Source organism: Vidua macroura, chromosome 2 (assembly GCF_024509145.1).
Source record: "Vidua macroura isolate BioBank_ID:100142 chromosome 2, ASM2450914v1, whole genome shotgun sequence".
Classification (NCBI taxonomy): Eukaryota; Metazoa; Chordata; class Aves; order Passeriformes; family Viduidae; genus Vidua; species Vidua macroura.
In genome coordinates, this window is record NC_071572.1 from 13563919 (window position 1) to 13589583 (window position 25665).

At 40.0% G+C, this 25665-nt stretch overlaps 1 protein-coding gene across 8 annotated transcripts; it reads left to right on the forward strand.

The window, feature by feature from the left end:
* The first annotated feature begins 1305 nt into the window (after nt 1–1305).
* On the forward strand, nt 1306–24897 carry ACOT9 (acyl-CoA thioesterase 9). 8 transcript variants are annotated; one of them, XM_053970093.1, is made up of 16 exons: nt 1306–1645; nt 3114–3205; nt 4769–4795; nt 7707–7752; nt 11338–11508; nt 11591–11628; nt 13688–13771; nt 14360–14463; nt 15269–15342; nt 17388–17455; nt 18393–18504; nt 19565–19655; nt 20762–20847; nt 21508–21595; nt 21783–21933; nt 22193–24897. In XM_053970093.1, the coding sequence occupies exons 1-16, from the start codon at nt 1632–1634 to the stop codon at nt 22249–22251; spliced, it is 1305 nt and encodes a 434-aa protein (XP_053826068.1). In that variant the 5' UTR covers nt 1306–1631; the 3' UTR covers nt 22252–24897. The 8 variants fall into 8 exon arrangements, with proteins under 8 accessions (XP_053826068.1, XP_053826070.1, XP_053826069.1 ...); XM_053970094.1 differs by lacking the exon at nt 1306–1645 and adding an exon at nt 2086–2308; XM_053970091.1 differs by lacking the exons at nt 1306–1645; nt 4769–4795 and adding exons at nt 6231–6390; nt 7189–7273 and having other exon boundaries at nt 3166–3205.
* The last annotated feature ends 768 nt before the right edge of the window (nt 24898–25665 follow it).

Below are 25665 nucleotides of genomic sequence, written 5' to 3' on the forward strand. Positions count from 1 at the left end.
ATCTCAGACTTTAAAAAGAAACCTATGAAATCAAAGTATTTCCTTATAACTAAGGGGGGTTTGCACAATGAGTAGGTGTTTTTATTATGTGTCACAGTCACAGTTTGTTTTTGGCACAGTCTTCTGCACTGCCTAGAGGTGATTCTTTTCATGGCACCTTGATTTTTGAACTTTCAGCACTCATGCATACCAGGTTTCCACATTTTTTCCCACGACCAGATGAGCGAGAAGCTTTGCAATAGCGCCCTCAGCTATTTCACGGATTCACAGCACGGTTTCACTTGGAAGGCACTTTAAAGACCATCTAGTTTTCAGGTGTTACCCTTACATATACTGAATACTCTGGTTAATGTACTTTGTGTTTGCCAGAACATGTTTTCTCATATCCCTATCCAATCTCGCTGGTCATTTGCTAAGTCTTCAGCAAGGTGTGCTTAGCAACTTCATTGCTACCTTGTACCTCCTGTATACACTGTTTTGTTGGCAAGCTGAAATGGCCAGTGAGAGCCACAAACATTGTGGTTGGTGTGGAAGCCGTGGGCTGCTCCTGGACACGTGTATATATCCCAGTCCCCAGGAGGTGCAGACATGATTATGGCAAGTGCTCTGGTCCTTGTGGCTCTGTGGTGTCTTGGCGCTGAGCCAGGGCTGCCCCTCTGCCACACACCCCAGTGCAGGCCCCTTGTCGTCACTGCTCTAAGTTTCTTCAGCTCCCAGGAATAAAAAAAAATTCTGATTACTTGAACTTGTTGATTGTTCACCTGTGCAAAGCACACAGCTCTATTTTCACAACATTAATTAGGTTGGAAACGACCCGAGATTATCAAGTCCTACCTGTGGCTAAACACCAAGGTGTCAACCAGACCATGGCACTGAGTGCCACACCCAGTTTTTCCTTAAACACTTCTAGGGACGGTGATTCCAACAACCTCCCTGGGCAGTCCATTCCAATGTCTAAACACCCTTTCTGTGAAGAAATTGCTCTACCTAATGTCCAACCTAAATCTCCTCTGACACAGCATAAGACTATGTCCTCTCGTCCTGTCGCTGGTTGCCTGGGAGAAGAGGCTGACCCCCACCTGGTACACCCTCCTTTCAGGGAATGGCACAGAGTGCCAAGATTTTAAGCCTCTTCTCCTTAGAAAATTCCGAGGCTCTCAGTTACCTTCCCTAGCAGTGCCACCAAGTGACGGGCCGGAACAGGAGGCCGTGTTCCCCACGGCCGTGTGACGGCTTGGGGCCCGCCTCAGGCTCCGGGCACAGTGCCGAGCTGAGCGCCGCCAGCCCACCTTCCTCACGGCACAGTGAAAAAATGGAGCATTAAAAAGAAAAGTAACGATGTTTATTACGAGCGAGTGCCGGCAGGGCCCGCCCGCTCTGCCGGGCCCGCCCGACGACTAACGGCGTCCTGCCCCAACCTCCGCCCCGGGGAGCGGCCGCGCTGCCACAGGGACACGGGGCAGGACGGGGCCGGGCCGTGCAGTCCGGGGATCCCGGTGGGCAGCGCGAGGGCCTCCAGCTGCGGGCGGCCCGGAGCCCTTTCTGTGCGCGGCGAGCCGCGAGTCGCTGGTGCGGGAGGACCGTGTGGCTGGGGCAGGCGCGGCCCCGCGGTGACAGCCCCGGCGAGCACCATGCTGCCCACCCGGTAAGGCGGCCCCCGCGTCCTCCGGCGCGGGTGGGGAATGGCGACCGGGGGAGATGGTGCCCCCGGCGGGCCTGGGCCCGGGCAGGGAGGCCGTGCCCCGACCCTCGCTCCACGGCGGCGCCACGCTCCGCCGTGAGGGGCTTGGGGCGCGGCCAGGGCGGGGCACCCCAGAACTTGAGCAGCGCCGCGGGCAGCGCGGCCTCGGGCGCGGCGCCTGGGCCGGTCTGGGGCACCGGGCGTGAGGGAGCCCTGCGGGGTGCGGCTGCAGCGGGAAGGCGTTTGCTGGCCGTGCCGTGACACACCGAGCCGGAGGCTGCATCAGTCACAGAGGCGTTTCACCATCGCCATTCACGTCATTCCTGTGCATACGGGACTCCGCTGCCTTCAAAGTTGTTTTTTTTTTTTTAGTTTGTTTGGGTTTTTGTTTTGTTTTGTTTGTTTATTTGGTGTGTGTGTGTTTGTTTTCACTTTTACTCTCTTAAGGACTCCATGTGTATCTGCAGACAGTGAAGGCATATGTCTACATGATACATATGTGTAGATAGTGTAGGCATACGTGAAGAGGGGAGAGAGATGTGTAAATGGCCTTGCTTTTCTGTTGGTGCCTGAGGACCTGCCACCTTTCCTTTTTTGAGATGGAACCCCAGTCCCGGAAGAAGAAAAGTAAGGGACAGCAATCGATATTCCTTGTTAGGATGATGCTGTGAACTGTCACAAGGGGGTTTACACACCCTCTGTGTGTTTTTGTGTTACCACAGTTATGCTTGCCTAGAGGAGTAGTGCTGGCTAGTTACCTTGTAGAACATTTAGTGAATTGTGGGTGGATTGCATTCTCTGAAGGGTTCCATGGTTGTCCCTTCTTGCTTAATGGTTAAGAGATTTATATCCTGCACTTTAGGCTTTGGAGGAGAAAACCAGGCTTAGCTGAATGGGACTGCTTGTGACACCTTGTGAAATCCTTTTTGGTATATTCCTCCTGCCACTGCTATGCACACCAGCCAAGTGCAGGAGAAGTGTATGGTTAGGGTCATGGATGATTTCCTAGAGGTGCATGGATCCCATCTTTGTTAAGATGCTACAGGGTAGAAGCTGCTGTTGAGTCTAAGTTGGTTGTCTCAGGGCATCTGAATAGTCAGTGAAGAGAACAATTACTGCCAGTGAAGCATTCTTCTCTCTTGTTTTTAGATAACGAAAGGTGTCAGTTGGAATTTCAAGGGGAATAAGACCCTTGTTTGGACTGGAGAATCCGCAGCATTAACTGGAGTTTTACCAGCATTAAGGACACCTCTATTGTTTTAGTAGCAAGTAATTAGTGGAACTGTTGCACTGATAGTATCTAGTTCTAAAAATCAAGCTGAAAATAAAGACCAGTGTTTCTAAAGTCACCAGCATAAATCCAACATTAAATCCTAAATTAATTTCATGGGATTATTTTTAATGGCACTAAATTCTTCTGCTCTGCCTATAGGTTGTGCATCATGAGGAGGCTTCCTTCTGTTCTGGCTAGGACACTAACTTCTGGGACTAATGCCTCCCCAGGGTTTCCTGACATGTCTGAAGGTAAGGTAGATAGCTGTGCTTTGGAAGATTTAATGATGTTACTGAGGAGTTTATTTTTTCAGGTGGTGTCCCTTCATGTATTAATATGGTTTGGATAATGAACGTGTCCTTGTCTGTTAGCTCATGGTAGAAGTGTTCAGGAAGCAGCAGAAAATCACTGTGTTTGGAGGTGAATGGCACAAATATGCATAATCATTGAAACTGCAGATTGAGAGGCTCCTCTGGTTCTTCAGCCTTGGCAGAGCTTGGTTCTTTAATGGCAAGATAACTGCTGCTCAGCTGGGGTCTTGATAGAAAGCCCACATAGTGCAGATAGGTACAATGGGACTGGAGAGAACAGCCAAGAAATGGGGAATGGAGTGGAAATAATGCTTTACAGAACTTTTAATCTGTCAATCCTGTTAATTTTGCAAACTTGTAGAAATCTTTTAATCAGTTCAGCAGCATTACCTCGTGAAATTGCTCTTGTCAATAGAGCTTTGTGTTGAAAGTTTGTTTCAATGCTCTAATAGTAATAAGCCATAATGCTCCTGTTTCAGAAGCTTTTAAAAAGATTTTCTTGCATTCTAATCCCTTGTACTTTGAAAAGGGCAGGAGGAAAAGGGCTGGAGCCAGGTACAAGTAATTCCTTTATGGAGCTCTGCTTATTTCTGAGATCTTATTTTTTCCTTTGAAACAGAAGGCACCAAGAGTTACTGGTTATTCAATAAAAGAGAAAATTAGGGTTATTTGTTGTTAGCGAACTTATTTTCATTGTTGTTAATAAATGGCAATTTAGGAGGTTAAAGGAGAGAAGTAGGATACATGATGTTGCATACTTGCAGTTTGCACTGAGTGTTTATTGGAATATTTGAAAATGATGCCATCTAGAAGGCCAGTAAAGACAGTGAAATAGTGAGGTCATCCTCGTACTCCAAGGGGTACTAATATTTTGTGGACTACAGTAACTAAACATTTGAGATTCTGTTTCAAAATTGTTCAAATTTAAAGTTTTTGTCGTTATGTAAGCTATTCTACTGTTATGCAAACTATACCTTCAATTTGGTGTCAATGCTTTCACCAAACACCAAATACTTTTTCTTACTAGTTTTTCACATGCTTCCTTTTCACAATTTTGGGTTCCCATTGTGAATGCCCTCACTTCTTCCATGGCTCTCCCAAAGGCTACATAAAGCAGGACTTTAGAATTTTCCTCTGACAAAATTCTCATCCCACTTCCTGAAAAATGCTACAGATAGTCTTTCCAAAGTTAACAGTATTTGTCAACTGTACATGGTAGCCCCAAGTTTGAAGAACTATTTAGGATTACACTGGAAGCTGACACTACACAGAGTCAGTGGACAGGGAACTGGAAAGCTGGTTTGAAAGGAAAGGACAAACTGAGTTGAGAACAAAAGGACACTGACTGTAAATCAGAGGATAGATTGCCTGCAGTTACTAAAATTAAGGAACATGTGCCTAAACAGAACAGAAGCAGGTAGAATAATCAAGTAACTCCTTATTAGATGTAAATTGCATTGTTTCTTTTCATTGTTAATCTAACCTGTGTTTTGTACTCCACAGGACAGTCACCCATTCATGTGAATAATGGTGTGTTGTGGTAATTTGTACATATTAAAATATTTGCTATAACACTAAACTTACTCAGCTACTGTTTTTCCTTACTTTAGCGTTGATGAAAAATGAAGTGCCGTCATTCTTCTCTGTTGCCTTGCTTAAAGCCCCTTTGCCTTTGGTGAATGGCCCTGGTCTTAATTGTGGCAGTGTTGCACAAAATCTCTGTCAGCACACTCTGTCTACAGTGCTGGTTAAAACGTTTCTAAGAGGCTTGTGGGGTACAAAATCTCTCACGGCAGCAGCTCCTGCAGTACTTGGCTTCATTTCAGACATTTGAATCTGCATCCTTCACCTAAGTCCAGACCAAGCTGTGTACCAAAGCTGGTGGTCTCCCTGAACCTGGATGCGGCTGGGGAGGCATCAGCACGAGGGGCATGGATCTCACTGGTAGAGATGAATGCAGTGATCTTGTCCAGTTGCCCTCCTCGTGTCCTTTTCCACAGCACAGTGCAAATAAACTCAGACCCTGCTGCTCTGGCATTGATGATCCACTGATGCCAGTTTAGGAGATACTCTGCAATATGCTATGTGAGCATGATGAAGGGGTCCCATTTGCTATAACTGTTTTGCAAATTTAAGACATTTGCCAGATAAGAAAAGAAATAGCTTATAGATTTTTGTGCTTAATTTTCTTACTTAAATTTCAGTTGTTATTTACTTAAATTTCTAATCTCTAGAAGAGCAGGATAGTCTTTCCAAGAGGAAAAAAAAGGAAAAAGTTAAAAACCATGTACTTATGAACCATAAAATGAACTAGATTTGGCTTGACAACATTTAGAAATGCTTTACATTTTGTCCCTTCTATTGTTAAGATAAGCATATTAATATGTTCTCAGCCTGGAAAATATGTATTTTTATACCTAAAACTGAAATCAGATGTATTAAATGGGACTAACAGCTTGTATAAATTTTTGCAGGTTTGGACCTGAGATTTTTTTCAGAGCTTTTTACCTCTTTAGAATTGAAAAGGATGATGAATTTAGTTTAAACAAAGAGAAAGTGCTGTTTATTTCCTGTTCATCCCAGCACAGTGTGCCCACTGTGAAAAATTGAGATTTTGTGTTCTAGAAGCTGTAACAGTGTTTCTGCTAACACTGTATTGATCAAATGCATGCTATGGCAGCTTCACAGGTGGAGTATGAGTAACAAGAAAGTTATGCCTATTCAGTAAGCAAGTCTGCTGCTGCTTAGGGAAAAAGGAATCAGACCTTCCCTGTTTCTGAAAGAAATCAACTCTCAAGATTTTCAATCAGGTTCTTTCCTTGAAATTTTTTTTGTTCTTAGAATTAGTAGTAGAAATCTTCTAATTTCAAAACATGTTTTTAGCCTAATTTAAAGAAATGAGGCCTAAGCAATCTATTTTTTTTTGTCTTTGTCTACCTATCTTCTTGTCTTCCTCATCTTCCAGAACCTTTTGGTGATGTCAGTCAAAACAGATGAGCCACCAGTCTCAAAGAGAAACATATTTCCACAAATTTTGTGAAAATTTGCTTCCAAATCAGAGGTCTGTTAGGGTGCCAGAGCTGGTGCTGGGGTCAGTCACGGATGCTGGTGTTTGCTGGCTGTTGGTGAGTCACTGGATCCATGTGCTGGCTGCAGTCATTCCCTTGCCGGCCTCTAGCTCAGGCTGGTGCTTCTCTAGCAGGCAGGCAGAGCAGAAACAGGCTGGCAGTGTAGGGACAGGGGCCGAGGGTGCTGCAGGGGAAGGAGCAGGGAAGGGGAGGTTTGGGGTATAGCAGTAGTGGTGGTGTGGGGGGACTTGGGTAGAAGCTGAAGTGACTGAGGAAGAGGGGAGCAGAGCTGAGTGGATCTGACTGAGAGAGTGGAATGTGATTTCAATCCTAGGAATTCAGCTAGGCTCCTCCAGGGTTTATAGGCCAGCTTGCTGATCACTGTGAATACTCTGATGAGGCATTTAGTTTGAAAAATGCCAAGCCTGACAAATAATCAGCTTGTGACTCACCATCAGTCTCTTTCTATTTCACAGTGAAATTCTGGATATTTTTTGGTTGCTCTTTCTTGATGTGTCCCTAACATTTCAACCTCCTGGTATAAAAGATCTTTGTATATAAGCAAGGGATCCCTTCTCTACAATTCTCAGCTTCTATTCTGAATTTGGGAATTGTTGCTGCTTGTTTTCAGATGTTTCCAAATAGCCAACATTCACCAGTCATGGAGTAGTTTGGTAAATTTGATGGGACCTTAGTACACTTAATAATCTCATCTGAGAAAGAGTAGAAAAAATGCTTATGTAGATTATTCTTGAAATTTAGGAAAAAATTGTGCAGAACTACTATTAACTCTGAGAGTGTGAACAGAGTAAATTGTACAGGCCTGTCTTCAGTGTCGTAACTGTGTTCTTTCAGATTGCTAAAAATTTGGGCTATGAAACTGCTGGCAAGAACCAGTCTGCTGATACTGCCTGCCTTCCTGGGTGGGATTATTTAATTGGTATTCTCCTCATTCCATTTCCCAGCTGTACCCTTTTATGTTCTTTTATGACTTTCTGATTTGTGTTATCTCCACAGTTTGTGTTTAGGCTTAATATTTTCAGATCAAAATTCCCCAATCTAATCTTGATCCATGATTAGCTGTTAATTAGCACTGGAGGTGACTGCACTAACACTCTTTGTTGTCTATATGCAATAAGCTATTGCATCATGTTACTCAGCCCATTACTGTGATATGCCTACTAACAGCAGCAGTGAATTTGGCCTAACTTTCATTTCTGGGCTGCTATTTGCATGGATTTGCTTAATTTTCCTGTTCTGGGATGAGGATTGTGCCTTTAACACCAGGCAACCTCATGTTTATCACTTGCAGAACTAAGCTTGATTTGCTTTGTTTTTTTTTTTTTTTTTTTTTTTTTTTTTTTTTTTCCCAGTGCGGAGCAAATTGAGGGATATAGTGGGAGCATCTACCAACTGGAGGTACAGTACATTACATGTATATTACTTCATTTGTGAAACCAACATGGAGCTCAGGGTTGTGGTAGTAGAAGTTAGCAGTAGTTAGCTTGTTATCAGTGGAAGTAAAGATCCCACTTAAAAGTAATTGAAACAGAGCTTCTGAATTGATACTTTGTGGATCACAAATTTCTAAGATTTCTCTGGTAGAAACAAAATAGCTGATCTTACAAGATCAGATTCGGGTGCTTACAAGATTGTCCCACTAGCTTTAAATCCAGTGGGAGTTAGGAGCTGTAGAGTCTGGCTGTCAATGCTGTGTTGCTGAGTTATCTCTAGGTGGGTTGCCTACATGGGCTTATCCTGCATTGGTTTCAGAGGTAGCTGAGCTTGTTCACTGTGTACCAATGAATGGCACCTGTGTCTCTTTGGAAAATTGTCAGCTCGGGATCTGGGTCTCCTTAATCAGGAGCATCTTGAGCATTTCCTTTGTCTGCCCAAACTTAATTTTTGATTAATTTACATAGACTTTAAATAATTGCTGGTTTGGCTTTATTCAAGTTACTTTCCTCCCCCCCCCCCCCCCCCCCCATTACATTGAATAAACCAGAATTGACTGTAACCCTCTGCTGTTACAGCCTGGAAAAGTTAAATTAGCAGTCTGGAGGAATTATTCATTGCAGTTTGGTTGGTCCCATGTTTTTTGTTAATTTTGGCTGTGTTTGCTGAGCTCTTTTTTCCTACTTTGTGCAGTGATAGGGAAATGAAGAAAGGCATGCCTGGGTGAAGTGTCTGATGTATCCAGGCCTTCTGACTCAGTTTATCTAAACACAACTTCAGTCATTCTAACAAAAATGCCTGAATCTGGGAACCTGATTTTTGCTTAGTAAGAGTAGTATCTAAGCATGAGGGGGCTTGAACTTTTCATCAAGTCAGCGAGAAAGGGCTCTAGAAATTGTTTATGTAAAAACCTTTCCCACATCCCTAAATGGCTGAGGAGGAAAGATGCCATATGGAGATGCCATATGGAAATGCCATTCGAAAATTGAGATTTTAGAGGGCTCTGGTCAAGTCTGATCTTCGATCTATTTTTTTCCCCCACTGCTCCCATCCTGGAAGGAGAGCAGACTGAGGCCAGGATCACCACAGCAGTGTTTTTCTTAGACAGGTACTTCTCTCATGCTGTACAAAATACAGCAGAAATGGTTTGCAGATTAATGAATCCTTTTGTTACTGTGAAGAAGTAAAGCCAGGGAGATCACAGATGGGAGTGCTTGAGAATGACAGGTTAAATACAGAGAGGTTGGGTGGACATGGATTGTGTAGCTGTTGAGAGCACACTTTAAAAATAGAGTGACAAAGAGTTGATACATGTGGAGAATGAGCAGCTGGGAATTTTACTGAGTTAGGCCACAGAATGACTAAAGAGGACAAATCTGAGGAACAGCTTGATAGGGGTCCTGAAAAGGGAGCTGGGGAAGGACTGATGGACACATATCTGGAATGCTGGGAGAGAGGAGGAATGCATGTTGGAGGAACATCTTTAACCATTGATTTTGCTAAAAAGGAGACTTTGGTTTGTGATTTCTCTTGTAAAGGCCAGTGGCATTTTGTATTAGTTATGAAAAAGAAATATCTTGCTTATGTGTTTATTCTGTTTTTGTACTTGTAGTTAAAACTATTAATCTGTTCATTGTTAAATGTAGTCTAGATGGAGTTGTGGCTATTTCAGAAATATATAAACATTCCTCAGAATGTTTAGGGCAGGTGCTAGTTAGTATTTAGATGAATTATTGTTACTTCATGACTAGTACTGCAGTGTAACAGTATTTGTCTGTTGAAAAATGTTACTGCATTGAGCCTAATACTTCTGCATATTGAAGAGCACATTCTGAAGTGGAAGTCAAGCAGAATTCTGCTGCTGACCTCAGAGGAGCCAGGATGGAGCTGGTGAAAACAGAATATAGTTAAATTTTTATTGTTAGGTTTCTCTATGTTTGTAGACAAATTTCTGATTTACTTTCTGATTAATTTATTTTAAGCCTTTCACTGAAAGAACTTGGAAAAAAATGCTTTAAAAAAGCATTAAGATGCATCATCTTGGATCTTGCATCTTTCTTTATTCATCCAGTAATATTCCATTTCTGTTTAGTGGCATAACTTAAAACATTAACCCTCTGCAGGAAGTTGTTATCTTTCTGTTTCCTCTAAACTGCATGGTAATCATGTTTCCCTGATAAGGTAAACCACATCTCATGTTTAAAACAAACAAACAAATGAAACTAACTGAAGTTTTCTGCTTGACTTTCACTCTCTTTGATCGTGGATTATTTACATTTCCCCAAAACAGAAAAGAGGTAATAGAAATATGTTGAAGCTTGACTTTCTGAAATAATCTGAAATAATACTCAGTCAAGTAAGTCTTCATATTAAGTGGCTAATACCCAGAATTCATCCCAAGTCGAAACTTAAGACAAAATATTTTTTTGGTGAAAAGGTTTTATGTTGTTTTCTTTATGTCATCTTCTTTTTTTTTTGTTTGTTTAAATTGGTTTTGTTAAACACAATGTCACTGAAATCTCAGCAATGCAGCAAGCACAACTTGAAGGAATGGCACACATCCAGAAATTTACCATTAAGTTTGGTTGCTTAGTGTTTTATGCATGCTCTTTCTCTATGAAATGGATCCATATTTTTGCTTACTGCTTGGCTTTATACCAGAACTGTTGCATGTTTAATCCTTAGGTTTTTAATAGATGGGTATTGATTCTAGGGATGTTTTGAAATGCTTTATTCAGTCAGGTTGCACTTTTAAGGGGAGAGAACTTTGGAACAGGCAAGAGAGCGTGTTGGGCAAGACTGTTACATCTTGTAGATACCTGTGCAAGGAATCAACGTGGTAGATTGTAAAGAAGTGACAGTAAGCTGGCCCCTTCTCCATTGTGAGAGTTGCAGCCCCTCTGATTTGGTGGTGCTGGAAAAGCAACTCTGAAAGAATTGTTCTTCCTTTTCTGTGTTGTTTCTTTCTGTAACTTTCTGTAATTTTAAGATGTCTGTGTAGGAAGAGAGAAAAGTAGGTTAGTTTTCTTTGTCTTTTAGCTTGCTGTTAGAACTGACGCTGCAAAGGGGGAACTCACCTGTGGATGATGGCAAGTCTTAGCAGATTAGTTCACTTGTCAGTAGTGGTAGCCAACACTGTGCATCTACTTTACTTCTTGGGAGAGATTGTAAATTGATGGTCAGTCCTTTAAAATTGGCAGTGTGGAAGATTTGTGATAGTGTAATTTTGGAAGACATGAATATGCACAAAACCTCATAGGTTAAATTATGTGTGATTTGTTCTTTTCAAGGGGAATGATTTTGGTAGCATTCAGAATTAGATGCATTTTGTTAATCTCATTAGTGTGCAGTGTGTGCTTGCCACTTGTACACAAACTATTTAAAAAATTTCTGTAGTAGTCTTGCTTAGCATCTCTCATTTTGTGCATTTCACGTTCTTTTCAAGGCAGGCTCACTGTGTCTTGCTATTTCTACTATTGATGTGACATCTTTTAGTTAGGGGTTCAGTTCTCTTGATGTACATCAGAATAAAGGTTTTTTTCTTACCAGGGATCATGTGCAAGCAATGCAGGAAAGAAAAGCTCTTCATACTTTACTGGCAAAACGGCAGGAAGATCTTCCTCCTAGGAGAATGAAGGATAGCTACTTGGAAGTTATTCTGCCTCTAGGAAGTCAGCCTGAAATAAGAGAAAAATACCTGAATGTTCACAACAGTGTAAGGTAACAGAGCAACCTACAGGAACATGTTAACTTTCTGTTTGCCATGTGTGTAAGTATTTAATTGTAACCCCCTACATTGCAGGTTTGGAAGGATACTTGAAGATCTTGACAGTTTAGGAGGTATGTACCTATACCCTTGTAAAGGCTGCACAAAGTGAGTTTGATTACTCCTGAGCACTGGTTGATGTGACACAGTAGGACCTTGGAGAATAGAATTATGGAGAAACCCATAGAATTATGGGGAAACACATAATTCTACCATTTCAGAAGGGAAGGGAAAAAAGAAGACACTGATACTGAAAGAGAAGGAAGGATGATAAAGAACAGATGGAAGCAAAATTGTTTGGCTTCCTGCCTCTGTCAGATTTTTAAAGGACCGGCTACAAAAATAAGTTTCCTGAAAAGTGATCCTAGATTATGAATTTGGATTGAGTGTCAACTCAGAGAAAATTTGTGGTGTGCATATTGAAAATGAAAACTTAGGATTTTTTTAATTGTAAAAAAAAATCTCAACCACAACTGCCACAAACACCAACAGTTAATGAGATGCAAATATTTTAATCTTTCCTTTGGGGAGAAGAGAGTATAATCTGGAAAGAATGTAATGTGTCCATTGAGAACAAATTAAAAGCAACTGGTGTATGTTCTTGGGTTCTGCAAATTGTTGTTAAGGGTAAAACCAACTCAGTTATTTAATGAGTTAGCTTTCTTTTTTTTTTTCTTTTTCTCCTTTTTATTTATTTGTCGTCTTGAAAAGTTCACCATCTTTTTCTTTTGTGTAATAAATGTGAGGTTGTTAATAAAACCGGGAGATACTTTGTCATAAAACATCACCAGGTGACTTCCTCCTTCATCCTAATTCTGTAGCTAGTTGGGAGCTTTTTGATGGAGGTTTTGGACAAAGAATTAGGTACTTATTAAGGGGAAGTTGTGAATAGAACATCTTTTTTCTGTTCCTTCTGAGAGTCCAGATGGACAAAATTGAGGAAGGCAGAGAAGGAAGTGGATGCATGTCAATTGAGGATAGATGAAATAGCTGCATGACTGATATTTCTTCCTGGGAGGTGGAAGATACTGGTTTCAGTATCTGTCCTGAATTAGAAAAGGAGATTTCAAACTCTTGGTTATCCTGCATTGTTAGATGAGATGAGCCTATTTTTTATTCTGTGCCTTGTTTAATTCCCCCAGAAATCTGTGAAGATCTAATTTTTTTCCTGTGACAGCATAGAATGTCTTTGCCTTGTTTACAGTCATACTGGGCTTCAGTCAGTTCCACTGGGGATGTATTGTTTTGGGTTAATCAAGATTCTGTCCCAGTTAAACAATATTCAGGGTAGTCATATTGATACAACAGGTTTTAGAATTGTGACTTCAGTAAACACAGGGAAAAAAACATCTTAGATTACTTGGAAGGATAGAGATCTTCCAGATCACAGATCACAGAATATTCTGGTCTGGAAGAGCCCCACAAGGATCGTTAAGTCCAACTCTGAGGTGAATGGCCCATATGGGGACTCGTTCTGTCTTATCTCATTAAGTATAATACAGATAGTTTTGATAATGAAGATCTGTGTTGAGTGAAAATTATATGAACACTAGAAAAAAACCATATCTTTGCAGCCTTGAATTACTCCAAGGAGCCTGTTTATTTGAATGTGCTCTTATGAACAAAGCTAATTAGTTTAAATAGTAGTTTGGCTAGTAGTAATTGCAGTGTGATAAATACCTCTGACTATGGTTTTGTGCCTGTAAGGCATAATTTATTTAATCTCCACCTCTTTAAAGGAATCAGTATTTAAAAAGTCCTCAGATAGCATGTATCCTTGGACAGCCTTCTTGAAATCAAAATAGAAGCTAGGAAGAGTCTGAGACAGGGAGCTGCAGAGGTAGAGCAAAGAGATTATGTGGGATTGGAAGTCAAGTGATGAGCTGGTTCAAAATACTTAGTTAAATTTAGCTTTGTAGTAAGTAAATATGCATGAATCTGAGATAGCTGCTGCTGTTTTCTTTATAGCAATCCCATGTGTTACATACATGAAGATGTGGAAGCTTTGCTCCACATAGTAGGATACTTTAGTTTGTGTTTTCCAGGTACCTCTTATGCTTTGCAAAGATGCCTTTGATCTGCTCCACTTATGGTTTTGTTAAAGAGCTGGGTCCATTTTTGATCTCTTCACAGTTCTTATTTGCTACACTCACACCAAGCAGGAAATGCAGCAAAGGTCTCCTTTATCCATAGTTACAGCTCTGGTGGATAAAATCAGTAAGTGGCAATTTAGTAAATAAAATAGTTTAATCTCCTTGTCTTACTCTTTCATCAGCTACTGCCTTTCCATAGTTGGTATTGAGGATACCTTTTTCACTCCTGTTTAGTTCTCTTCATCTTGTTTTAGCTTTGAAGTTTTCTGGCTTTTGTTGACAAGAGGTGGGAAGAGGCTTCTATAGATACTTTTCATCATTTCATGTCATTTCCCTTCAAAATGCAACTTATATGGTTCCTGCACTTTTGTGTGTAGTTTTATTTTGGCATGCAGATTCTTAGCTTCATTATTGAACAGTGTTTGTTCTGGTGAATTGGACCTTGCTTGTGTTGCCTGTTCTGATGAGCACTCCCGTGGGTCTGCTGTCTGTCCACCTCTGTGCCTGCTTCCTACTCCTGTTCTGTCTTCAAAAGTCTGCAGAGCCAGAAACTGCAGACAAGCAGTGAGGTCCCTTGCAACTACTGTCTTTTCTGGGTTGTCTTTGTGTGTGTTGCCACTTTCAGATCACATAAAGGTCCTAGAAAATCTGGCCTGTCTAATATTAGTTTTGAGTGATCTGTCTCCAGTAACCCTTAATGTTTGCCTTGTAGATTTGTGCCAGAAGATTATACATCCAGACCGTGACATCAAATTCACAGGCAATGTTTCTTGGGTTGGGAAGACCTCCATGGAAGTGAGGATGCACATGCTGCAGGTTAGTTCCTGTGACTTCTCTTTGTCTTACAATAAGCATGAGGTGCTTCAGGGGGAACTTACAACAGCATATAGTGACAGGACAAGGGGGAATGGCTTCAACATGAGAGAACTGGTTTAGATGAGATAGTGGGAAGAAATTATTTACTGTGAGGACAGTGAGGTACTGGAACAGGTTGCCCAGAGAAGTAGAGATGCCCCATCGCTGGAAGTGTTCAAGGCTGGGTTGGATGGGGCTTTGAGCCACCTGATCTTGGAAGGTGTCCCTGTCCATGGCAGGGGGATTGGAACTGGATGTCTTTAAGGTTCCTTCAAACCCAAATTATTCTGTGATTCTATGATTCTGTGACAATTCAGGTAAACAGGTACATTTTTTTTTTATTCAACTGCTATCCTTAAGTAAAGTCTCTGATGTAGAAGCTAATGTTACACCTTTTTGTTCTGAACTCCTTGCAGTGCTGGCATTAGTGACAATTAGTGGTATATATAAAGAAAAATCTATGGCATTTCTCAGAGTAGAGGTTAAGTGGGTCCTTTTACAATGACTGTGTTGATTTCCTCCCCCATTGCTCAAAGTTTTTAATAAGCATTCCCTGATAAATGTTTACATTGCAGAATTCCTGAAATGAAAGTTTTAATTATTTCCTTATTTTTGACCAATTGTTAGAGGTGTTGGAAGGAATGACAGAATATGGAAGTAAGCAGAATCAACAGTATGATTGAGTAGTTTGTGTCAACTAAATAGCTTGCTAAGCACATTCCCAATTTTAGAGTTCAGTAATGTATTTTTTCCCTGTCTCTTTTAGCTAGATGATGGTGATTACAGCCCTGTGTTAGATGCAACCTTTGTCATGGTGGCCCGGGACCCAGAGAATAAACGGTAATTTGTAGGACAGGAAAAGTTTCCTGACTCGTGCCATGCTGAAAATGGCAAGCATGGCAGCATGGTCTGTATGTGTAGGAGCCATATAATGCAGGTGGTAAATAAACCACACAGCTGATGCTTTCTGCTGGCAAGTGTTAACTTTCCTATGACAAACTTCAGACTTTAGCAGTCATGATACCAGGAATTGCTGGTACTCTTGGGATCTGACCCTTTTTTTTAAACAGCTTTTTCTGTGTGTTTGAGTGACTGGTCTGAATGAAAGCAGAAGTGAATGAGTCTGCCAGAAACCGACCTATATTCTAGTAGTTGTTTGAATTGATTGAGTTTCAGTGGTTAAATAGTCTTTGAGTGACTAATACCATTAATTCCCTAATAGGCACTTAATAGATGTAATCAGAATAATTCAGGTTAAAACTTGCTTATATAAATAAAACAAAACTGGTAAGTATTCCCAGAGAACATAAAAAAACCCCCAGACACTTATTTTGTTATTTTTCTGGTTTTACTTTCTCTAGAATTACTTAGCTATTAGAATAAAAGGCTGCTCAGTTGCCATTTAGATTTATGACTCCAGCATCAGAAAAATTGGCTGTAATTCTTACCTCTTTCCTATATAGCCTGCCCAAGTAATAGACATTTCTCTCTTTCTAATTAGTTTAAATAATTGCTTGTATTTAACAAAGATGAGTTTAATGAAGGGGTTTTACTTAATATAATTATGTGGTCCTGATAACATTAGAAGTAGTTTCTAGGTTTTTCTTCAGACTTTTTCTAAAACCAGTGAATATACTATACATTAAGAAAACAAATTATATTATGGTTCCCATTTTAAAGACTAATTTTTCAAAATAAGGACATCAAATCTGATGTAATTACACAGTAGCATATTGACTGAGGACAAGCCTACATGGACTTGTGTAGATGGCTGCAAACTTCCATGGCTGTACAAGCTAGCTGGCCACAGGCCAGCTGTGTTGTGGAAGCATTCTGTCCATATAAGGAGGGTATTTATGTGAGGTCAAAACCCTTCACAGAGGTACAGGATATGTTAGGTTGGCTGTAGCCCCACAGAAACAGTGTTGTGTGGCTTTGGGACCATAGCAAACTTGCATCTCGGCAGCTTGGGGCATGGCCAGGAGAGCTGATGTAGATGTGTGCTGAGCTGAGGGAAAATGAGCTCTGTGATGGAGAAGGAGCTGGTCCAAAATCCAGAGGTTTAGCAGACCAGGAAAGATCAGTTTGTTCTAAGAAAAAAGCACCTCTCTGCCTCTTGTTGCCAGCCCAAGTAAAGGCTAGGGGTAGAGGTGAGTTTTTCATCAGGTCTCTGTGTGTGTGTGTGCATATATGTATATGTATGTTGTTCTCAGCATTTGTATCAATGTTGAAAGTTAAAAAATAATAATTTGGAACTATGGGGAAGAACAACTCTTGAAAATAAGTGTTTTTCTTTACTTGTGCAAATAATTAAATGTTATATAATTAGGTTAAAGTAATCTTATTTGTGCATTAGAATAAACACGGAAATGTTGTGCTCAAGGCATGTCATAATCTTTGCTAAGTGGTACATGTGGAATACAGCTTTTGGCTGTTGATAAGGCTGTCAAGGGAGCATGTAGATTATAAAAACACTTGCTGGCTACAGCACTGTTCTTCTATTCCAGGAGGAATGGTACCAGTCAAGTTTCGCTTTAGACTATCCTAGATCATCCTGTTTCATTTGCTGAGTTTCTGAACATCTTTATCTTGAACAATTTTCATTATAATTTATGGGTACAATTTTAGCTTCTTAAGAACCATAGATGTGTCACTTTCTCTTTCCTGATTGCACTAGGCAGTGGTTGGATCACTTAACTGCCCCTTCAGACTTAAAGCTAACGTTGATAGTCTGTTGGCAGCTATATTTATTTTTATCATATAACCTATAGTATGTAATTTCATCTTGTACTGTGTATGTAAGCAGAAATGAAAGACTGTTACAATGTATTTATGGGACAAATTCTTTTAAAATTTGTAACTTAAAAAAAACTTCCTGTCCACAGGCCAGCATTTGTTAATCCACTCATTCCTGAGAGCCCTGAGGAGGAAGAAATCTTCAAGCAAGGGGAATGTATGTCATATTTCCTGGTAGTATGCACATCTGCCTCAGTTTCATCTTAATAACTGGGAGGAAGCAAAGTTCAGGAGTTCTGCTACTTAGAAATGTTCCTAATTTGTTTAAAATCAGATTTTGGTTCTGTCTCATTTGTGTCAGTAGAGTAAGAGATTTGAAAAGCCTGCAACCACATGTTTGAAACTCTTTGGCTAAATTGACAGACACTCCTGATGTGCTCTGCACACCCTCTGGACTTCTCCCTTGGCAAGATGCTCCATCTGCTTTGTATCTGAATTCAGCACAGGGCCTCCTAATACCCTGGCCAACTGATTACCCCATGGTGGGCCTGCAGGACTTCACAGCTCCTCACCTGTCTGGGTGCTCATGTTCCTTTTGGAAAGAAACTTAGGAAAGGTGGGAGAACAGGGGAAGGAGCATGTACCTACATCCTCATTTGTTTCAAGCTGGAGTTTTAAAATGGAGAATTAGAAAAACACTGAAGACTGAATAAACTGTACTGAAGATCTTTTAAGCTAAAATTTCAGTCATTGCAGCCTATGGTAATGAGTTCTGTCATAAACTTTCATTTTGTACCATTGGCAAAACCTGAAGCTGATTGTTCTGTAGGGTTTCTTGTTAGATATGTTCTGTACTTTGAGGGCAGTACTCAAGTTTTCTTGAGTAGGAACAGTCTGTGGGTGTCATAAAATATGTGTAGAAGTTCTTCATCACATTGGTGAGGAACTAGTGAACTTGTGCTTTATTTTTATTTCACTGCAGTCAATTATAAAAGCCAAATTTCTCTTTGGATTTATAGCACCATGAAGCTTTTAACTTATGGGGGAAAAGGAAAAATAAATTGAAAGATGGTTGATTTCAGGTTAAAATCTTTAGAACCATTATTTGTTTTTTCTTTGAACTTTAATACTATTTTTTTTTTTTTACTATTCAGTGAACAAGTTGAAGAGGATTGAATTCAGCACTGCTTCCTTACTGAAAATGGCTCCCACTGCAGAAGAAAGAAACGTTGTGCATGACATATTCCTTAATACACTGGACACAAGGCAAGAAGGGGAGGGGTGAAGGAGAACTGACATCTTCTGAAAGAGAAAATTGCCTTTTGAGTGGGTGCTCGTAACAGAGTAGTCTGGAATAAATGCACATTTAAATTCTGTGGCAGTTGATTTGAAAGGCAGGTAGAAACTTTAACATCTGCAGCTCTTAGAACAGTCTTCTGTTGTTCTGAACAAGCTGTTAGGAATATTTTTGAGGAAAATGTTAATAATGTTTAACCAGATAAGAGAATGGAATGTTTTTTTTCAGTCATGACTTGCACAATTTGTTTTCTGCCATGATATCTAATTAAAGAAACTGAGGGCAGGAATTGGTCACCTTTAAACCAAATTTTAACCAAAGTTAACCAAATAACCTTGCAATGTGTTTTAAATACAGTACCTGACAATGTTATTTGAGGGAGTTCTTAGCATCCTTCTCTTATACTTGAGATTGGTGTGAAGTCATCTGATGCCAACAGTGACAGAACAATGTTTAATTACATTAGTGCAGTGTTGTATTTATGATAATTTATAATTTCTTTAACTTATTAGCCTATACAATTGTTATTTTTAAAGCTGTTTACCAAAGACAGACCTGCTTTCTCTTAGAGGTTGTACTTCTGTCTGGGTTTGAAAACTTCAAAAACTGTCTGCTGTTTGATGTTGAATTATTCTATTAGCTCACTGTGTGCTCTTATTACCTATTATGACTTAAAAAATGGAGCAAGGCTTTTCTGACAAAGTGTGCACTTTGTGGTTGTGATTCATCTTTTCTTTCATGTACCTTTCTCAATCCTCTTTATTCACATAAACTTGTACATTAACAAAAGTTTTTGAAAGATCAGGAGCATAAATTTATTGCAGTAACAAATCGAAGGACAGCTTTAGATAAGGCTTCAAGGTCAGCTAGAACAGTGTTTAGTGGTACCATTTCTGTTTTGGGTTTATTTTGGTGTTCTATATTTTTGTGGGTTTTTTAACTATGTGTCTGCATTTGCTATTTCTGCTTTTTTGGATTGCTGAATTCTGCTAATTCTGTGGACTGTAAAGTTTATTGTCTCTTCCAAAGGACAGTGAGTTTCCGGAGTCGTAAATTACCACCCAATTCAGTGTGGATGGAAGATGCAAAGCTAAAAGGCCTGCAGATCTGCCATCCTGAGGTATTTTGAAAAATAATAATGAATTACAGAAAGTTACTTAAGAAGTAACTTTGAGAGGGAGTTTTTACAGGGATACATAGTGACAGAACAAGGGGTAATAGCTTTAAACTGAAAGAGGAGAGGTTTAGATTAGCTACTAGGAAGAAATTTTTTACTGTGATTGTGGTAAGGCTCTGGAACAGGTTGCCCAGCGAATTTGTAGATGCCCCATTTCTGGAAACGTTCAGAGCCAGACTGGATGGGGCTCTGAGCAACCTGAGCAAGGTGTCCCTGCTTATGGCAGGGAGGTTGGAACTAGATGTCTTTAAGATCCCTTCCTGTCGCAGGCCCCCAGCTGGGTAATAATTAGCATTGACTCCATGATTCTCAGAATGCTGATCTATCACCTTATTATATCATACTTATTAAGAAACCCATCGCCCTTACAGACAGTCACAATACAGGTGGACCCAATTGGTCCTTCAGTCTAAACACCATCACCATTGGCCAATTAAGAAACCACCTTTTGGTAAACAAATCTCCATAACACATTCCACATGTGCACAACTGGTGCAGCAAGTGAAGATAAGAATTGTTTCTCATTCTTTTCTCTGATCTTCTCACAGCCTTCCCCAGGATGATGCCTGGGAAAGTTCTGCCTGCTGCTCTCTGTGGAGAGAGCTGCTGCCACACCTTCCAACCCACACCATTCTACGACTGTGAATTTTTGCCTAAGATTATTTATTTGGCTTCTGCAGTCCTTACAATTTAGAGCCTAATTTCTTTTGCTATTTATATGGATTACCACTGCAAAATGGACAATTTTTAATGACCTTGTTTTCTTACCAGACTGTTCATTCTGTGTAAAGAAATTCCTTTGCAAAGTGTTTCCAAAAATTTGGCCTTTGGTTGTTGATACAATTTTACATTGTTATATTATGCTATCAAATTAGTCAGATGAGCTCCTATTAAATAAAGTTGCCATGGACATTTTGAATTTTACATACATATTTCATTAGTGCTTTTTATATATTCAGGTGTTGGGACTTCTGTTAAATACTGTGAACTGAAGTGCAGACTTCAGCACAAGGCTTTGAAAATAATTTAGTATTTGTTTCTATGTACAGGAACGGAACATCTTCAATAGGATCTTTGGGGGTTTTCTCATGAGAAAGGCATTTGAACTGGGATGGGCAACTGCTTGCAGCTATGGGTGAGTTGTCGACCCACAATATTTATATAATCCAGAGCATTTTGCTCATACACAGAGGTTGGAAACCCGAGCTAACCAACTTAATGGCAATCTGAGCTGAAAAAAATTTAGGTGTCTGTGCACTATTAGTGTGCAGTACTGCTTTATTTGGAGCATCTGTCATATTTACAAAGAGATTGGCATCTTGCTCCTTGGAGCTTGGATTTTAAGCATTACTTGTCAAGACAGAAAATACATCCATTTTCTGTTTTCTTTTATCTTACCAAGCTATTGAGATGGACTTTTTAACCATATAATATATTCATTATATCAAACAATTATTACATCTTTGCATTCAGTACACAAGAGGAGTGGGTTCTAAACTTCTTCTGTTAACTGCTTGAGCTTAGGAAGTGTGACTGAAGTCATGAAGATTGTCTAGAAAGTGTAAGTCATAAGATACAATAATGGTGCAATAATGTATCCTTAGAAAGTGTGTACTTCATTGGTGTGAGAGATTTCTTCAAGTGATGACATAACTCCTTACACTTCCTGTAGCCTCTCTTTAAGAAGTGATTTATTCTCTACTAACCTTCATTAAAATGCTGACAAGTAGATATTTTAAATTTTTGCAAACATCCCTTTTATTCTTGAGAAGAAATTTCTCTATTGCTTCCTCAGGGGTTCCAGACCCTTTATCGTATCTGTTGATGATATCATGTTTCAGAAGCCAGTTGAAGTTGGATCCTTACTACTGCTTTCTGGACAGGTAGGAGTTGATTTCCTTTTGGAAAGGAGCAGACCTTGTCTTTGCTGTCACCAGTGTTACTCACTGATAATGAACAATGTGTTATGAGAGTGTGGGACTTTTCTTGTTAAACGGTGTAATGAAATCTGTTACAATTTTCAGCACTGGTGATAAATTACAGTCTCTAACTCTTGTTTTAACTCTGTAGGTCTGTTACACAGAAAAAAACTACATCCAAATTCGAGTACACAGTGAAGTTTACAATGCAAATACCAGGGAGCACCATACTACCAATATTTTCCATTTTACATTTATATCAGAAAATGAGGTCCCACAAGTTGTACCTAAGACATATGGAGGCAAGTATCTTATTAATATGTTCTCATCATAATTCTGTAAAAAAAGATGAATTTTTTTCTCTTGGAACACTGGTCATTTTAATAGATGAACTATTGGCATTTAAATAATTCAACAGAATTTCATGGCAAACCACATAGATTTTATGCTTTGATGATAGTGTGGATTACTTCTTCCTTTTGCCAGTCTGTTAAGTTGTAGTTGCCCAGTATTGATACTAAGGTACTAATGTGGTTCTCTCTTTTCTCCTCTTTATTTCAGAGTCCATGTTGTATTTAGATGGGAAGCGACACTTTACTGCAGTCATGAAAGAAATCTGACAGACACTGGGTGCTGCAGCAGCATGCTGTCTTGGCAAGAGCTGTCACTAGAAGTGGCTAATGGACAGGTGCTTGTAATACTCAAAGAAAAACCCAACAACCACCCAAAACCAAACCAACCAAACCCAAACTCCACACCAAAACCTGTCTTTTCAATACTTTTCATGTATTTGCATATATTTGGATTTTTTTATTCTTTACTGCTAGAATTTGTTGAAATCTTTTACATGCCAACGCTAGGAAAAGAGGCTGAAAAAATGCAGTTTGAGGCTTTGGATAGATTCTCTTTGTCTACTTTGAGAGATCTCATTACGGTCTTTGCTGTCTTGTCACCATCTGCTGTCTTTCCCTTAGTAGCTCTCCTTTGTATTTCCCTGATAAGGGATAGAAGTTCTGTCAGAAAAAAGGTGTGCAATAAGTAGATATACACAGGGGAGGCAGTTTGACCTACATTCTTGTGTAAATTAGATTTAGGGTCATAATTCTTTTTTGAACAGCAGCAGATGAGGCTCAGAAGTTACTAGTGTGTGCACAATGGAAAGCAGGTGTTTCCCATCACTGGGGATTTTACAAGGTTATTGCAGCTTCTGTTTGGGTGGTTTTTATGTTCCCTTGGGAGGAAACTGATTTTTGCAATGAAAAGAGGTGGCTAAATGGTATTTTCTGGCACTCTGTTTGTGTCTGTGCCAGTCTCTTCTAATTTTTTGTTTGTTTGTTTTAATATATAACTGAGTTCCTTAGTGAATTATTTCTCATGGCTTGGAAACTAGAGGTCTGACTGGTGAGACTGGGTGGGACTGGGAAATGGCGCTGTAGAACAGAACATTTTGGTTTATTAAGGACTGGGAACAAAAAAGGTAAAATGCTGCCCAAATGGCAATGGTGATGTTTGGTGCTGCAGTTAGGGGTCCTGAGAATCTGTGTTGAACAGCTCCCAGGTCAGCTGCTGAATGATGGGATCTTTATCCCACTGATACAGCTAGAGGACAATCTTCTTCTCAGCTGGATTATTTATCTGTTCCCTTGGTGGACAGAAGTGCAGTATGAGTATTGCACAGCTCTAAAAGTTGTCAAGTTTACTTGTGAAGGACAGAGAACTTCCCCAACAAAGAAGGGACACCATGGTGGTCATAACTATGGCAAATAAATAACAGGAAGAGAGTACTTGGTACTGAAGTGCTTCTCATGTAATGGAGAAAGTTTTAATTATCTCAAATTTCAACCACAAAGCCCAGTTTCTTGAAATCAGGAAGCTGAGTGGATGGGAGGCATCAACTTTTAGCAGTGAGTATGTCATAAGCACAAAACTGGATCTCTGGTACCTCAGGTCAAGACTGATATCCCAACTTATCAGGACATCCAAAGAACAGTTGGGCTCAGGGGTTAAACAGATGAAATGTGATGTCTTACAATATGCAAGAATGGATTCTGGCTTCCCTGTGAAGTTTAAAATCTTTTGAAAAGAGGATGCAGCAAATAGTAATGATGTCAATCAGCACAGATGCATGAACCACGTTGATAAAGTAGCATGTTGAGGTTTTATTTCTGAGTAAGAAAGCCTGAGACAGTCACAGTTAGGAGCAGTTTCCTTTGGTGCTAGGATCGCATGAAGTTCATGACCCCTAGGAGCTCTTTGCTATTCCTGTGAGAAATTGTAATAATCAGCATGTTACACATCAGCCTTTCCTTCTTAAGATTCAGCTGCTGTATTGGGTAAGTTAGATGGCTCTCCAGAGGAGGGTTGTGGCCTGACCCAGAACAGATTCTTGCATTGCTCTGATGGTAAGCTCTTGGTTCCTTCCATAGAGTTTCTCTGTTCAGCCACACTCCAGTGCTGACTCAGCTCTATGACATTAAAATCTTAATGATTATAGTTGTGATGCTGTGGAGATAAATTGTATTTTCTGTGTTTTTCCATTTTGAAACTGACTCTATTAGACTGACCACACATATAAAGAACTGAAATTGTATATCTCAGCTTCTTCCCCCTTGTTGCAGGGATCAATGTCGACTGTTAAAAAATAAATAGGAAGGCAGGAAGTGAAAGGATCTATTTCAGAACTATGTTTTACTCCTGAGTACCTGCAGGTTTTTATCACTGACCCAGTGATCCTACCCGGATCACTTTTTTATAACACACGTAAATTAAGGGGATGCCAAATTCATTCTCTACTGACTTTTCACCTGCATTTAAAGATGAATTTATCATAATTTCTATGATAATTCAGCCTTTGGGAAGTGGTTGGAGAGAAGAAGAGGTAATAGAGTATGGAGGAAGGTGTGACATCAGAACCTCTGGACACAGTGAAGAAAATGAATGCCACAAATGAAAATGCATAGAAGAATTGATGTGTTCTCAAAGTTCATGATAACTTAATAACATACCACAATGACAGTAGTTTCAGAATGTATGTGCAGCCATACAGAATGTGTGTGTATATGCACATATGTAAAAGATACATGCTATTCAGTTTATTGCTATATATACGTACTCATGTATTTTTTACTCTGAGATGGTAACTCCAAGCTGTCACCCTCTCTGGTATCTTTGTTCAAGGGTATGCATGCTGCTTTGTGCCTTTGTGTGTATGTGAGAAAAATGTTCTCAGCTCTCACATTTAGAATTAAAGTATTTCAACACAGTAATTCATGTTGGGTTTATGTTGCAACTTATATCCAGCCTGTGACTGCTGTAGGTGACTAACCATTACCACAGAAGCCTAAAGGAATTGCTAGAAAATCTTTTTATTTATAGTAGGCTTAACTATATAATTAATTGACTGTGGCTCTGTAGCAGGAAGTAAATGTCTGTGCTCATTGTTTCTTGGGATACAGTGAGGAGGAGCACTTTCACTTAATAGTGATATAAAAGGAGATTTCTGTGGGATTGGGTGAACTCAGTGCCCAAAGGAATGCCTTGGTTCAAATGTTTTTATTTTTCTGTGGTTAAAAAAGTACTATAATTACTCAAAGTTCATGTAACAGCTTCTGATAGCCCTTTTTCAAATAGGAACCATTCCTTCCTGCAGCCCTGTCAAATTTTGCAGCCATGTCACATTGTACAGCACTCTGGAAAGAAGTTTGTAGGAGCTGGTGCAATGTGGGCCATAGAGCAACAGTTCTAGTTCAGAAACCTGCTCTAGTTCAGAAACCTGCTCTAAACTCACTGCATGCTCAGTTGGTTTTACTGCACATCTGGTCCAGCCTTTGTTTGGTGACACTGGTTTGATTGCTGATCCTGCTCTGAATACATTCTTAACTAGGCATGGGAGAGATGATTTCTTCATGGGCTAGGCACAAGCTAACAGGGCCTCTCTGCAGGGCTCCTGTCCATGAGGCTGGAGGCACTGCTGGGCATTGGCAGGTTGGAAAATACCTGTGAGATCACTGAGTCCAACTGTAAACCTAATACCA